At 41.4% G+C, this 16888-nt stretch overlaps 1 protein-coding gene across 8 annotated transcripts in view; it reads left to right on the top strand.

Annotated features, from left to right (window-relative positions):
• neo1a (neogenin 1a) overlaps positions 1-16888 on the top strand; it is a 195855-nt gene that overhangs the window by 162719 nt on the left and 16248 nt on the right. For 6 of the 8 annotated variants that reach the window (XM_054772050.1, XM_054772047.1, XM_054772053.1 and 3 more), the window contains exons 13-19: positions 1561-1705; positions 5036-5146; positions 5226-5420; positions 6131-6226; positions 10948-11180; positions 14687-14825; positions 16712-16819. In XM_054772050.1, coding sequence (XP_054628025.1) covers positions 1561-1705; positions 5036-5146; positions 5226-5420; positions 6131-6226; positions 10948-11180; positions 14687-14825; positions 16712-16819 — 1027 coding nt within the window. The remainder of the gene's footprint in view (positions 1-1560; positions 1706-5035; positions 5147-5225; positions 5421-6130; positions 6227-10947; positions 11181-14686; positions 14826-16711; positions 16820-16888) is intronic. The other 2 variants (XM_054772054.1, XM_054772048.1) reach the window with 1 other exon arrangement.

Here is a 16888-nt window from a genome sequence, read left to right as displayed (position 1 = left end):
CATTACGCGTTCAAACAGAGGGCTGCAGGCTTATTTATTATACGCTTCCACAAAGTGATAGATACCATTTTTCTAAAGATGTACCTCACTCACAATATGCGAGACAGATGGTGCAAATAGAGAGCCTTATAGCAGAGGGGAAGATGGAAAGACCTCTGGGTACATGCACTGACTGCAGAAATGTGTGTGAAGGCCTTTCCTCCTTCCTGGTCAGTCTGAACAGAGCGAGAGAGAGCGAGAACTGTCAAAGCGAAGCCAAAAAAAGAGCTGTTCAATAATCCTATCACACACTAGCAGCTTGAGAGAGCACTGACCACCCATGTAGAGGGAGAGTCAGCTGAGATTTGTGGGTCAGAAAGCACTCAGCTGCTGCTGCTGATGTTAAGAAGAACATGAAGATGAGTTGTTTGATGGAAAGGACATGTATTGTCATGATTTCTTTTTAGTCTCTCCCCAGTTACACTCAAATAAGCCCATTTGAACTGTGAAACAAATATCCTTTATTTGTCAACGTTCCTTGTCTATTGTTTGTTTTTTTTGCAGTCTGGATGTTTAATTTGGAATTTGGACAGTCAACATGTTTATGCATTGGCGATTGAACTGACCATAACACTGGGGCACTTTAGAATGCCATCTCTTTTTGGAGAGTCATTTTTTCTCCTCAGCCTCCCTGCTGTGACATTTTTAAGCTGGGTTTCAAGGGAAAATGGACAAATGCAACAGGCACAAGTCACGTCTCATCATGTAAAATGAAAAATGGAAATAAGCTAACCCACTTAACACAAATTCAGTTGCGTTTTCCTCAACAGAGCCAGGGCGCTGCGTGTGTGTGTGTGTGTGTGTGTGTGTGTGTGTGTGTATGTGTGTGTGTGTGTGTGTGTGTGTGTGTGTGTGTGTGTGTGTGTGTGTGTGTGTGTATGTGACCTGTTCATGCATTCAGCCTTTTGTGCGTCAGTGTGACACTCCTTTCCCATAATATACCGCCCCCCACGTACTGTGCATCCAGACTTGAATCCTATTGAACATAGCTGGTGAGATGTGACAGTGGTTGGGCACTGACATGATGGCGTTTGAGAGTTGCTGCTAAGAAGAATGGGGGAAACTGCCCAAAGATAGGTTTACCAACACTAGAGGCTGTATTTGCTGCCAAAAGTACATCAACAAAGTATTAAGCAATGGCTGTGAATACTTATGCACATGTGACTTTTTAGTTTATTGTTGTAAATTTGGAAACATTTCCAAAAAATGTTTTTCATGTCGTCATAATGGGGTGTTGTGTGTCGAATTTTGAGGGAAATAATAAATGTACCGGTAGTCCATTTTGGAATAAGGCTGTAGCGTAACACAAGGTGGAAAATGGAAGTGTTGGGAATACTTTCCAGATGCACGGTATCACTCACAAAAATCTGGATGCATGACTACCAGTGGACATTTAACACTCATGCTTCCTTGAGTTGTCTGTTATGAAAGCCTTGAACCGCTGTCAAGAGGAAGTGTAATTTTACCTGCTACACAATAAGAACAAAGTTTGTTGCGCTGACTCTCATTTGCCCTCCACAGAGCATCATGCTTCGGTGGCAGCCCCCGCCTTCAAATTCCCAGAATGGGGAAATCACCGGCTACAAAATACGATACCGTAAAGGATCACGCCGAAGTGAGACAGCAGAAACCACCGGGGGGACCCAGCTTTCCAAGCTCATTGACGGTAATGGACTCTGACTTCTTTGCTTCTGTTATGGTTGAAGGGAAGAATGAGGAGAAACATAGACCGACAATGACTAACATGTTTATTGAAAACCTGGTCTTTTTTTTCTGACCACATAATGAGACCACAGTCCAATCTTAATTCTGTCTTGCAAATATTTCCCAATTGACCTAACTAACTTATGTGTTTTTGTTAAGGCTGCGTGATTTTTTTCCTCTGATCAAATGTGCTCAGGTAGGAGTACACATCTGATATTGACATGCACAGCCAGGATCTTTTCATTCATTTTGTACTTGGTTTTGACTCCTTTTTGGGGGACTTGTATGGTAGAAATGTTTCTTGGTCTATTTATTTCCTTACAACATCTGAGTTTGATCGTAACTTGCCGCAATGAAGTTGTTTTGTACTGTCACATCCCCCCCAGCTATCACCAAAATCAATCAGTGATTAATATTACATGTTGGCTCAGCAGCTTGTAAGTGTCTTGACCTCCTGCTGTGTGCGGCATCAAAGAGAATATGCACTTAAAAGTTGATTATATCCTTTTTCAAACATTCTGGAGGCGTGAAACAGAGGGGTGTTTGTTGGTTCAAATGAATTTAGAGGGAGATGTAGCCTCGGGGGCATGGTTGGCTTGGCAGACTTCAGAAGCTACCCCGGGGGTCGCCTGAAATAGTTGGTGCAGGGAGAAAGTCGTGAAACATTAGCATGTCGGGAGCGAATGGAACAGTTTGACAATGGCTCATTTTTGTTAGAAAAAGCAAAACGGTAATGGCTATTTTTTTCTTTCATGTGAGAGAAGGCAGTTCTCCAAACCGCGTCTACGTAATTCACACTGCTTGCTTGCTGTACAGGGTTCCCTCGTTTATCGTGGGGGATGGGTTTCCAAAATAGCCCGCAATAAGTGAAATCCGCGAAGTAGCTAACTTCAATTTTTACAATTATTCTATATGTTTTAAGGCTGTAAAACCCCTCACATACACTTTTTACACTTTTCTCAGACAGGCATGAACATGTTCTCGCATTTCTCTCTTGTTTAAACACTCTCAAAAAAAGGTGAAGTCTTTGTTTGAATTTTAATGATCAACCTTGATGATCAACACAAGAAATTATTAAGTCACTTATGCATATTTCACTCCTGTGATCGTGCCTTTTCATCCTGGCGCCCTTCCGCTGTACTGTAGCGTTTTTGTATCCTTGTTAAAACATATTGCTGCAGGCGAACCGAAGATTAATTTACAAGCTAGCAAGAAAGCAAACTAGAATGACACAGGAGACATGGCAGGATGTCACATTGACAATGGTCTACCGCCAATCAGGACGCAGACAGACTAGAGAGTGAACCACGATAGAGCAAGGGAACTGTCACTGTGCAACACGTACCCGGAACGCAATCAGTTCAACTGGGTTCTACGCATGTGTAGAACGCGTCTACATACGGTTGGCCTATTTTTCGGCAGTCACATGTTAGGCATGTGTAATCTACACCAGGGGTCACCAACGTGGTGCCCGCGTGCACCAGGTAGCCCACCACGACCACATGAGGTGCCCGCAAGCCTGCTTTTCATTCAGGTTTTCAGTTAATAATGAAAGAACAGTAGAAAGAAATGCATTCTGAAATACAAAATGTGAGTTGTGGACACCAGCATTTTGTTAATGTTCTGGTAAAACAAGCATGTTCGCTTTGTTTGGGTTTAAAATAAGCTCTGAAAATAAATGTTACAAAAATGAGTAGCTCTTGGCCATTTTCATTTTTGTAAAAGTAGCTCTCACAAGGAAAAACGTTGGCGACCCCTGCTCTACACCATCCGTCGATCTGTTTTACAGCAGCAAGCAATATACATCCCCCCATCCACTTCCAAAAACGTTATTAAGATAGATAGAAATTTGAGAAATAACAACATAATATATATATTTTTTATATCATATCCATGGTGCAAGTGGACAATTTGTGAAAAAATAACTACCGCAGCACGTGACATCGATTGTGTTCCGGGTACGTTATGCACAGTGACAGGAACACTGTCATTCCAGTCAGGACTTACAATCATATATTAACTTGTATTCACGAAGTTTCATTTTTGTGTCAGCAACTATGGTGTGTTCAAGGACTGCCAAACAAATCGTGAGATCTCAACGCTTGACAGAAAAACATGATCAGTGAAACATAAAGGCATAAACTTGTCAAAACTGTGGGTTTTCTAACAGTGACGCATGTTTGCGCTACATTTTACCTAAATTATCCCGTTTTTATACATTTTTACCAACTTCGGACGAATGAGATGTGTTGTCTGTGGGGAAAAAAAGTATTTTGACCAAAAGTCTGCAAATTTGCAGGAAAAAAAAAACTATCGAAACCTAAATTTCCCCCATTTATTATATTTGTAAAGAAGGAAGTTGCACCACCCCAAATTTTGGGCATCTGTTAAAAATAGATGTCCAAAATGAAACTCCCAAACCCATCTGTCTGAGCACACATGAAATATGTAATTAAAGTATAGTCGTCCCTCGCTACATCGTGGTTCGAATATTGCGCCCTCACGCTATCACGGTGTTTCAAAAATTAACTAATTCATAAATTCAGTTTCTTGGATGAATACAACCTATTTTTAGTCTAAACATATGCTTATGTAAGCAAATTGTATGTATTTTTGGCCCAAATTAAGCATTTTCAATCATAAAACTGGCTAAATGAACAAAAGTACAAATAAAAGGCATTTAGAAGATGTTATATGTAGTGTAATATCTGTGTCGTTGTGTGCACCTTTAAGAGGCGGGGCCTGGGAACTGCTAACTATTGTAGAGCTGCTGAGTGTTAGCATGGTTAGCAGCAGTGTGGAGAGTGCCTGTGACTGGCGTGAGTTGTGGCTTCATTGTGCCATTGCAGTAGTATTCTACTACACTGGCCACTAGGTGTCAGGAACATTACATCCAGACAATAGCCACCAACAATCAACCAATCAATTCCAACGTGTGAGTCTATGTAATGTCATATTTATGTCTAAGATGTTTTATTTTCCATTATTATGTCAACTGTATTGGGTAATACAAGTGCAAAAGTGACTATAGGAGTGTTATTTCATGTCTAGTGGACTCTAATAATGCTAAAACCACATTTAGAAGGTCATAAACAGGTTTTATATGCTCTAACTATGAAAATATTCCATTTATAAATAAGGAATCCTACTTCACGGACATTCACTTATCACATTCGGCTGTGGAACCAATTAACGGTGATGAAAGAGGGAGGACTGTAGGCCAAAAGAGTCGAAACTTTGGGCTCATCAAAATCCTGAGAATTAAAGGTGACATGTTTTGGTTTTGTTCAAGGTCTGGAACGTGGGACAGAGTACTCCTTTCGGGTGTCAGCTATAACCGTGAACGGTACAGGCCCAGCCACCGACTGGACCGCAGCAGAGACATTTGAGAGTGATCTGGATGGTAATATTCTTTGCCTTACTCCTTTCATACATACAAAATGTCCTTTCAGAAACGTTTTACCACTAACCTCCCTTGCCAGAATCGCGAGTCCCAGACCAGCCCAGTTCACTTCACGTCCGTCCACTGGTCAACAGCATCGTGGTGAGCTGGACGCCACCAGAGAACCAGGACATCGTTGTACGTGGGTACACCATCGGCTACGGCATTGGCAGCCCTCATGCTCAGACCATCAAAGTAGATTACAAGCAGCGCTACTACACAATCGAAAACCTCGGTGAGAACACTTTCTGATGTGTGTGTGTTTTTTTCCTGTCTATTTGCAAGGTGTTGCAATGTGTATTTGTTTTCTGACACTTAATTACACTGGAGTGTCTCCTTTGTGTCACACAGCAGCAGTCTGACACTAATAAGATCTGTGGAAAAACTGTCTGTTAGCCTTGCAGTAAATGTTAGCATTTATAACATCTGATTTCAAAATGCAAATCTCTGATAAATAAATATTTTAGCATTTCATAAAATGAGAAAACTTCACCAATAATAATATTCATAGTAGCTATTTAGAGGATTAATGAGCAATGCACTTCCAACTGGAGAAAAAAAGGAACATTTGTATTTACAAGTCTTTATTTAAAAGTTTGCTCCTACCATGTGAATTGTCTTTCTAGGTTTTAGCCTGCAGCGCCTTCTTTATTTGGCCCGAGGCGTAGTCGGCAAATAAAATTTAACACGGTCAGCCAAAAGTTTTGGACACCCCTGGCCTGAGTAGTGTGAAAAAAGTATTAGAAGTTTAAAATATAATACTTGTGGTCGCAAACTGTCTATGTGTGCATATTTGAAGCCTTCACTGCAGTCACAGCGCGATGAATTGTATTGAAATACTCTCTCTCGCTTATATCACCATTATGAGTGAAGTATCTCTCAAATTTCATTTAGATTACATACATCAATTTATCTTCCACCTCTCGCTCTCTTTTTTTTCCTCAGACCCCAGCTCCCACTATGTGATCACACTCAAGGCCTACAACAATTTGGGTGAGGGGATTCCTGTGTATGAGAGCGCCATCACCAGGCCACAGTCAGGTAGGAGGCATAAGTGTCTATTTCATATTTGTCTGAGTGACTTTTACTTCAAAGCTCGTCGTTTAAATTCTTGGGATTTTTGCACAAAAGCAAGACATCACGACATCATTTTGTGCCTATTAAATATCTGCATACAGCATAGCAAACCTGCCAAAATTTGCGCATTTCTTGTATTCTGCACGCATCTTGACCTTTGAATACGCTCTGAACCTTTGCTGCTCTCCAGGTGCGCATTTTGTTGTATTTCGGCGGTTTCGAGTTCCGGATAATAATCCAGGACAACCTGGATAATGCTCCTGTGTCGAGGCGCATGCGTAAAGCCACACAGGCACGTCCGCGTAGCATGATGTGCACTTCGTATACCGCATATTTACGGTAACCTAGCGGACAATAAATGCTGTGATTGACTCGTTCATGGAGCGTAAAGCCCACTTCTGCGGACGCTTTCTCTGATTTCAGATCAACACTTGCAATAAAAATGACTGTTGTAACACATTGGTTAGTCCCAGCTGCAATAACAGCCCCTTTCACCTCTGTATTAGCCTTTTCTTTCTCGTGACGAAGGAAGCTAACAAGCTAAATAGTCCACGAGAGTTGTAGCTGCTCATAGAGTTGACATCCCGTCATGCACTCAACCCTGACGAAAAAGGCATACAGTAGTCCCTCGTTTATCACAGTTGGTTCCAGACCCGACCGTGGTAAGTGAATTTATATGAATTTCCAGAGAAGACTTCTTTAATTGTAAATCAAATATTTTTTTATTAGGATAGAAAACCTGTTTACTACCTTATAAATATGTTTTTAACATGTTTAGAGCCCTCTGGACATGAAATAACACCTTTCCAGTCACCTTTACACTCAAATTACTCTATTTAGTAGACATAATCAGAGAAAATAAGCCATTTAAGACATAAATAAGACTCTTGCTTCTGTGTGTTGCAATAAATGTGTTTCGGACAGGAAGTGAGGTCGGGGGTTTTAACTTGGAATGGATTACAGCCGCAACAGTAGCTCATATTATTATTATTATTATTATTATTGTTATAAGGATTATTATGTTGTTGTTATTGTGTTGTGAGATAATTCAAACTTGCAATAGAAGCCTGTTGTTCCAGCGATCAAGTCTGAAGCTTGTGTGCATCACCGAACATTATAGCAACATTACTGACACCAGGTGACCAGTGTAGAATACCACATTCATTCACTACTGTAAAATACTACATTCATTCAGAGACACGATGCTATGCCGTCTTTGAATGCATCTTCTGAATGCCTTATATTTGTATTTTAGTTCATTTAGCCATTTTGAAAATGCTTAATCCAGGCGAAAATATGCTTAAATATGCACATTTTTGACTAATAATCGGCCAAATTCCACCACGAAACAGCATTATATGAATTAATATATTTTAGAAAAATCGTAATGGAGTGAACAGGAATGTGGCGACTGAACGTAACGATAAAAAGAAGATATGTTTGTAGTGATAATAACACAGCTTGTCTTTCAGTATATGTATATAACTATCTTTTCAGACGTATTACAAAACTTTAAAATCTATATGAAAAGATCAATGGGGTGATCAGCACTCATAAAATGTCTTCAAGTTTGGCAGGTCTGCATTAGGTACATTGACACAGGTTAAAGTCCAATACATTTATGGTTGTTTCGGTTATGTTAACTTACTGTAGGATACTGTGCAGTTCTATACCACTGCAGTAATAAACATAATACATAATACAAAGGCAACACAATAAAATGTCCATTGTGATAGCTCGCATTGCATCTCATTGAATTGTGCCAGTGTACCTAATGGTGTGTGTAGCTATAATTCATAATTGTTGTGTCAGGACATTAACATTACAAACATTAAGGCTGAATCCCAATTCTACCCCTTAGCCCTTCCCCTTCGTCTTACCCCTTGCCCGACCCCTGAAAAACTAGGGCCAAGGGGAAGAAGCCACTAAGAAAGGGGACACCACCGCTTGCTGGCTGTGACATAGGCAGATGAGATAATTAAATGGTCTAAAATAAATGTTTCCTACCATAAAGTAAGGTGCATACATGTCTGCATTATTTCAATGTTATATAGCCGACCTCACAACACCTTTTTTTTTTTTTTAATAAAAGCCACACATCTGTACCAACTGTGACATTTATTGCATAGTAATAGTGTGCGGAAAACAAATATAGAGTGATGGTAAAAAAATAGATGGGACACCGTTAGATTCCAAAAGTTGACTAAAGTTTGTTAATTTGGGTTAATGTGGTGTGCTGTCCACATACGGCCATGATGTTTTACATCTTTTATTTAGCTCACTTTCTGAACATCCATACTGTATGCTGAATACAATAAACATATTTCACCAGGACAATTGTTGGTGGACTCAGGTGGCTATGATTCGCAGCAAACACACTTTACTACCATGTGCTGCCTTGAATGATTAGATTAGAAAACGCCCTTAGCACTTACCCCTTACCCCTCGGTTTAAGGAGAATTGGAACACCACTTGATTCTCCTGAATGCGCAAAACCTAGGGGTAAGAGGTAAGATGAGGGGTAAGGGGTGGAATTGGGATTCAACATATGTAAATACTACATTGGTAAGTGTACGGACATCCACACAGTGACTGGCTAGCCTCAATGGCCTGTGATGTTTGCTGTTCCTTTGTGTCATATCAGAGCGCTGCTGCCTTAGCCATGCCAAGATCGTGAAACCTCAGATCTCCAAGGCAAAAACCACATTGCTTGACACATTAACTCATTGCGTGAAACCCTGCTAGTTGCACTTTATGAAAGCTGAGTTCACTGTCACTGTACAAAGTCAACCAGCTTGTGCTCCCCAGAGCGTCCCAGAGGGGGGGCTGCACCCGCCCCCTTCTCAGATCCAGCCTCACAGCTCCCCACTCAGCCTTGATGGCGCCACTTTGTCTGCGCCGTGGCTCTATTGCACCGCTGAGAAGGCAGGATGCTCTATGACATGAATCACGTCAACATGCTTTGAGGAGGGGGGTGGCAAGTGTAAGTGCACACACACATACCCGCCACAAGCATCTCTATGAAGCTCACTGCTCCTCCTCACATCCTCGTAGACACACACAGAGCGCTGCACACACCCGGACCCCCTGTGGTGGCTTTGGCAACCCTTCGACAGATCCAAACGTTTCCTCTCAAAGCAGAACCAAAACCTTCCACCATCGTCTGTTGCTGCCTCCTTGGGGGTGCCTTCCTTTCCTGCCAGTTAGTTCAACTCAGGATTTAAAAAGACAAGCTGACCTACATAGTACTTACAGTATACTTTGGAAACATATGAAACTTGCTGAACTCGTGTTGAGAGGCGTGATGCGTGCGTTATCATCATATGACATGTCCTAGGTGAAACGTAAGAAGTGAGGGCTCACACCCATTATTTGGAGGAGACGAGAGTCAGCCTCTTCATTGCAGTCATCCATTTGTAAATGCTGGAGATGCTGGAATGCTTGGATCTTCATCAAGCACGCAGTACAAAGAGCATCGCATGGAGAATGGCGTCATGCAGAGAGGAGCAACAAGTAGTTCAGGAGAGTCATCACGGATGACTGACTAAAGCTTTTACTTTTATCACTTAATGGAGGGCAGAGCCTGAAGAAGTCAAGTCATGGCCCAGAATTTGAAGGGAGCACCGTGTCTACTTTGCATGAAGAAGTGTCTTTAGAAGGGCTATATAAATAGCATTTCATGCTACTAACATTTCTTAACATGGTCAGTGTTTCCCACAGTACTGCAATCTATTTGTGGTGGTGGCTTGAGGGGGGCGGTTGGGTCTAGATGATGTCATCTTTTCACAATTGACAGTGACACTTGTTCATGTCATTTTTTTAAAAGTCTGAAAAAGTTAGACACAAATCTTTGTGTTATTACTTAATATTATCAACATTTGTCAATTTTTCCATTTTTGCTGGAGTTTTCGTTCTTTTTTTTATTTCTTTAATGTGCCACAGCTAGCAGATGACCTCCTCACTTTGGACACCTAAGGTTTACATATGTCACCGGGAAGGCAAAGTGTTACCAAACAACAGGAGACTGTGTCCTATCTCTGTTGCTCGCCAAATGCTGGGCAGCACGCTTGTGGAGGTGTTCTGCACGCATCCACAGCTCACCTTCCACGGTGGTGGTAATGCAAACTCCCTGTGCTTGTGGAGGTGCCCAACATGTCTGGATCTCTGCTCTCACGGCGAAAGCGGAGTTACGATGCATACTACCACCAGGTAGTGCCAGATCAATTTGTGGCGGTCCATCCGATATTAATGCCAGGCCACCACTAATAAACAAATGTATGGGAAACAATGATGTTTGTAAAAAGTTGGATGGAAGTTGAAAAGTTTTGTTTGTAATCAATAGAGCATCTCTTCCTTTCCGTCCCAGTAGTACTAGTATTGATACAACAATGCAACTTGTAGTTGTAGATGTGTCTCATGTTAGAGGTCAGTGTCTGTTTTTTTCTAATAGAATCTTCTTCTCTTTCTCTTCACCCTTCCCAATCCCATGTTTGTTGTGCTTATGTTTTGTTTCACCATCCTCCCATGTCCCCCATCCTTCCTTATAACTCAATAACCTTATTCTGGCTGTGTGTCCTGCCCTGCATCCTGTCTGATTGTGCCATGACCATGCCATGCATTTCTGTGTTTTAATTTGCTCATTTTAATTTGTACGCTTGCATGCGGGTTTACTGCCGGACGGGCAGACCCCATAGACCCTGATGTTGACCTGTACGAACTCTTCCATGCTCCATACACCCCAGTACCAGATCCCACCCCCATGATGCCTCCTGTGGGTGTTCAGGCCTCCGTACTGAGCCACGACACCATCAAGGTGACCTGGGCGGACAACTCACTGCCCAAGAACCAAAAGATCACAGACAACCGCTACTACACAGTGCGCTGGAAGACCAACATCCCCGCGAACACTAAAATGAAGGTAAGAGTCTTCAACTCATCTGGCACACTGGGAGTAGTACTTTTCTAATGGAATGTCTTTTTGGTTTGGCTGGATTTGTTTTCGTAATCCCTTTTTAACATGTAGTCATGCCTATTGGTGGTTGAAGAGGACTGTTTTATTTTGGAGACCAGGAAGTGTCGTAGTGCAACGTAGAGCAGTTGCTGTGTCTTATGCCACTGCTTATGTTGACTTTAACACCGATAACTGTAGTCTCACATGGCATGTGTTCTTTCATGGAATTCTACACAGTGATTGGCTGGCAAATGCCAAATTTGACTGGAAGATTGGTACCCTAGCGTAGCCTGACTGTAACCACTGACTGAATCACTATGACATCACTATGGCTATGTTCACACTGCAGGTCACTTCAGATTTTTTTTTTGCTCTTATGTGACCTGTGTGAACAGCAACATTTTTCAATATGACTCAGGCAGAAAAAAAGGCAGAAAAGTGATGAGAAAAAATTGAAATGTTGATAATAATACGCTTTGTCACCTACGTATGTATAACGTCTTAGCATATCTATGTTGGTTTGGTTTTGCCTGTTTTACAAAATTAAAAATATCAAAATGGCATCCTTTCATTTTTCAGTATGGTAACTGTAACCGTGGTGTAATGGTACACGGCGCTGCCTTTTGTGCAGACCGCGCTGATTCAGGCCCCTGCCAGGGCCCCAACACCGGGGCACCCTCCAGCAGAAAAGGCCGATAGACACTTCATAATGGGTGTCCAAACCTTATCCACCAAGGGCCGCCAACAGAAAAATTGAAGGGTGACCACTTTGATACATTTTGTACATTAAAGATGCTCCAATGTAGGTCCATCTATGCTATCTGAACAAAACTGACACATCTTAGCTTTGTGTTATAGGTGACAAACCATCCATCCATCCATTTTCTATGCCGCCTCTCCTCATCAGGGCGACAGGTGGGGTACACCCTGGACTGGTCGCCAGCCAATCGCAGGGCACATATAGACAAACAATCATTCACACTCACATTCATACCTATGGACATTTTTTTTTTGATTCGCCAATTAACATAACATGCCTGTTTTTGGAATGTGGGAGGAAACCGGAGTACCCGGAGAAAACCCACACATGGGGAGAACATGCAAACTCTACACAGAGATGCTCAAGGGAGAATCGAACCCAGGTCTTCCCAATCTCCAGACTGCGACTGTGTGGCCAACACGCTAACCACTAGACCACCGTGCGGCCCCTAATTTAATAATGAATTCATTTTATTTTTACAATATGCAGAGCGCCAACAAAACAAACAAGCTGTGGGCTGAAATGGACCCCGGGGTCACACTTTGGACAACCCTAGTTTATAACAAATCGGATGTGTGGCTTGGGTGAATTCAGAGATACTTGCTAGGGCAAGCAGAAAACCAAACACTGAACTCTCAAAAGTAAGCATGTCACACAGTGAAATGAACCGAACACTAATTACAATCACAGTGCCAATTAAAAAAAAAAAAAAAAAAAAAAAGCACAACATATAACAAGTAAGTACAGTCAAGCCTGTCTTAGCGGCCACCTGTATAGAACGGCCATCTGCCTATAGCGGCCACTGGAGGGAAAAAAAAAAATCCCCCGCAGAAAATTTACATGTTATAGGCCCTGTGTATAGCAGTCACCTGTCTAGCACGGCCAGCGGCCACCCATTTTGTATGCCTTGGTCAATATCTGACCGCATATAGCGGCCAAAATGCCAACTCAAGCAGAAGCTTCATGCACGAAAAAGTTTTGTTTTTTAAGCAATGAAGCCGTCGTGTGTAGACTTTAATTACTGAGTCCTAGTTGGACATAAAAAAGCCGTCTTCTTACTTTGCAATGCCGCCCTGAAAAGATTCAATGACGGCCAAAACGGTAATCTTCCGACTTTGCAATGCCGTGAATAGATTCTAAAATAGCCAAAACACCTGAATAAAACATCAAAAATATCACTTAATTGCTGACTAATTAGAGATTAGAAGCCCATTCAATAAGAAAGGAGCGATGGTATTGTTAGTTTACGACGATCTTCGCGCCTCCTCTGCACTCAATTGTTCACGCACACACCCATTCATGACTGCTTCACGCGTATCCTGTACATATATCCTCAAGCTCGTTCACTAACATTTTTTCTTCTTGCTTTTAAAATCATGTTTTAAAAAAAATCAAAGATGGAAATTTCTGACGTTCTGCAGGACAGGAGCGAGCGTCCCCTGTCCTGCGCTCTTATTTAGCGGGCTGTGCCTTCTCCGGGGAGGAAGAGCCAGCCGCTTCATGCCTGGTGGCCGCGCAGCTGCAGTCAATTAACATTTGTGGCGGATAAAAGGCCAGCGCCGTCGAATGTGCGGCGCTGGTTCATTGTTGTTATTGATATTATTGATATCACCGGAGCTGTTACCTAGATTTACCTACCTGTTTATGTGCCAACAGAGCGTTTTCCCCTATGTCTCTTGGTTTTGCTCCAGTCTTTTTGTGAATACATGTTAATATGTGTGCGCACAAATTCAAAATGCCCGCCAACCTGTCTGTCGCGGCCACCTGTCTATAGCAGCCACTTAGACAGGTTTGACTGTAAACACACATAGGGCAACTACTACTGCTATGGAGTATAATAAAGAACAGCTTGAAACGCGTAACTTTAGCAACTTTTTTAACAAAACAAGTACAGCAAAGCGTGCTGGGAAGCTGGAAACAGTTCCAGCGACGGGAGTGATGGCGGCTCCCAGAATGCCTTACGGTAATGCTTTCTGTGATGGTAAGCATCATTGTCTCAGCTGTCTAACATGCAGTGGCAGCATCCCCATACAGATGACAGCATTATAAGTATTTTCATGATCGCTATTGAGACAATTGTTATGGTTTCATGCATAGATGATGGACCTGTGCAATAACCAACAAATTGTCAGCATCACAGCTGTATTGTTTCAACACAGCCCATTCGCATCAGTTCATGCTTCAATTGGTGTGATTCACGCACTGTGACAGTGATTAAGGAGCTCCACAGGCTTCATTATGCATGTATCCAATTAACTAAATCCAATAAATTAACAAGTCTATTAACGAGGACTTTTTTTTTTCATCTGTCAAACACTGCGTGAGAAGTACATCTCTGCTTCTACATTCTGCATTGACATGTCTTCTCTTCCTATCCTACTGCCTTCTATTGAAGCACTCCCACCAGAGAACAGCACATTAATCATAAAGTAACATTCTAGATAAGACTCTTGTAGAACAAGGACTAGACATCCTTTGTGATATCTATATGAAAAAGTTGTAATGTTGTGGAAAAAAAAAAACTGAAGTGAAATGCATTCAACTGCGTCCAACTGATCCAACAAAGGCTGGCACTTACTCACGTATTAACATTCATCCTCAGGAAACAGGATTGTAGCATTTTTAGAACATTAAGGTTCCAAAAAGGGAATCCGTCAATGTTAAACATGTTTGAGAGAACTGTCTGAACTCTGGTGTTGCTATCTATCAACAGATGGCCAACACCACTAGCCTGAACCACATGGTGACTGGACTGAAGGCCAACACGCTCTACGAGTTCTCTGTCATGGTGACCAAAGGCCGCCGCACTAGCACATGGAGCATGACAGCCCAGGGCACCACCTTTGAAACTAGTACGAGCACTACAAACACACAGAAAACATCGCAAAATTCTGCATAAACTACTCAAACTATCACCTGCGGTGGAAGAGGCCCCTGGCTGGCTAGGAGGAATGTTTCAATTTTAGCAGCACTAATGGAAGGAGAAGACACAACTGTGGAAAATCAAGTTTCTGCTGTAGAATGTGAACCCTAAAAATAAGACAGGTGTTTACTGTAGATCAGTAGAGGACATAATGAACTGCTACTTAATTAAGGAAGCCTGATTTGGTGATTCTTCAACTGCTCTTTTGGGAGTAAGTAGGCTACTACCCATACTTCCATGCAAAAAATATATATATATTTAATTCAGTAATAGTATTGATAATGACTACTATAATGATAATAACTACTGTATCTATACTGTATATGTTTATGTTTCTGTTTTTGATTGCAGTGCCTTGGCTGGGTGTCTCTTCTTGACAAGCCACAAACCAAGACCAAGAGTGTTGGTCTTGGTTTGTATTTAGTACACAATTGTAACTTATACAAGTAGCTATACCTACCAAAAATACACTATAACCTACAACCTGCAGACTTCATTTGACAATTAAACAATTGTAACTTATAGCTATACCTACCAAAAATACACTATAACCTACAACCTGCAGACTTAATTTGACCTTGTCTAAACTTTTGAACCATTTGATTGTATATGTGAGGGATGAACCTTCAATGTTTGATTAAGTATTCTGTGAATGAATTAATAAATGTTGTATTCCTTCAATACTTTGTTAGTAAACTTATATTACAAGCTCATCAAATTGCCTTGACTGTACTTCACACTAAGATATAAATTCAAGCTAAAATAGTTTGCATGCATATTTACTTGCTTAATGTTCCCATTTGCCAAACCAGGGGTTTGTTTCATAAGGATGTAAGTAGATGTATCTCCTAGTTTATAATGTCACTCCTTCATAAACTACTGACTGGGGCCTTGGTAGCCAAAGGAGAGCTTATGACAAAAAGCATCCAACTCATCCAAAAAGCATTGTAACATGCCAAAGCTCACCCATCCAAACATTAGCGACATCTTCTTTGGATATTTTATTTCGCGTAAAACAAAACTGAGCATTATTTTTTTTTTTTTTGTCAAAGCATATGCTTATACAGTAGATCCCCACTTTTCATGGGGCTTTAGAAGCCCATAAAAATGTCTATTTATGACACACTGCTCGCTCCTCCCCTCCAAACCCTCCTGCAAGCTTGACTTTGACATTCTCCTCTGATTTCACGTCAACATTGCAAAAGAGTGAGCGTTGTAATTATTAGATTAGATTCAGCTCCAGAACCCTCCTCTTCTCTCGTTATTATTCCTCACCCACTTATTAAACACATTTTAAAAGATAAAATATAATAAATATATAGAAGTTAAATATATGTTTTCACTTTTCAGAGCAACTGTGGACCGCCGAACACAGTGCAAAATCTCAACACTTGACAAAACTTTATTAGTGCAGTATAAAAACCCAAACATTGTGGGCTTTTTGTGTAACAGCGGTCCATGTATGTTGTACATTTTCCCCGTATTGTCACGTATTTAGAACTTATTGCCTACTTAGGGTGAATACGTTTTGAATGTGAATGTGTTTGCAGCGGAAAAACACGACCTATTTTCAGAGAAAACATTTTTTTTTTTTTTACCAAAAAGCAGCAAATTTCCAAGGCAGTAAAAGCTGAATTGCCAATGTACGGGGATCTATTGTAGTAGATCTGTGCAAATGTACTTAATAAAGTGTCCAATGACAGATAATCAGTGATGAGCTGAGTCTTGAGTGAGTTCAAGATGAAGCAATGACAAACTTGCAATGGGCCTTTTTCCACAGCCCTGACTTACCCTATGTTTTATTTGCCCCTGAAGTTCCTAGCTCCTCCCCCAAAGATGTGACAGTGGTGAGCAAAGAGAACAAACCTCGCACCATCATCGTCAACTGGCAGCCTCCTTCAGAGGCCAATGGAAAGATCACAGGTAACTCATATATTTTCCACACGGCGATGTTACATTGCTTTTCTTATCTGTTTATAAGTTCTAAGTTCC

This window comes from Dunckerocampus dactyliophorus, chromosome 3 (assembly GCF_027744805.1).
Source record: "Dunckerocampus dactyliophorus isolate RoL2022-P2 chromosome 3, RoL_Ddac_1.1, whole genome shotgun sequence".
Classification (NCBI taxonomy): domain Eukaryota; kingdom Metazoa; phylum Chordata; class Actinopteri; order Syngnathiformes; family Syngnathidae; genus Dunckerocampus; species Dunckerocampus dactyliophorus.
This window is presented reverse-complemented; position numbering and strand designations above follow the sequence as displayed.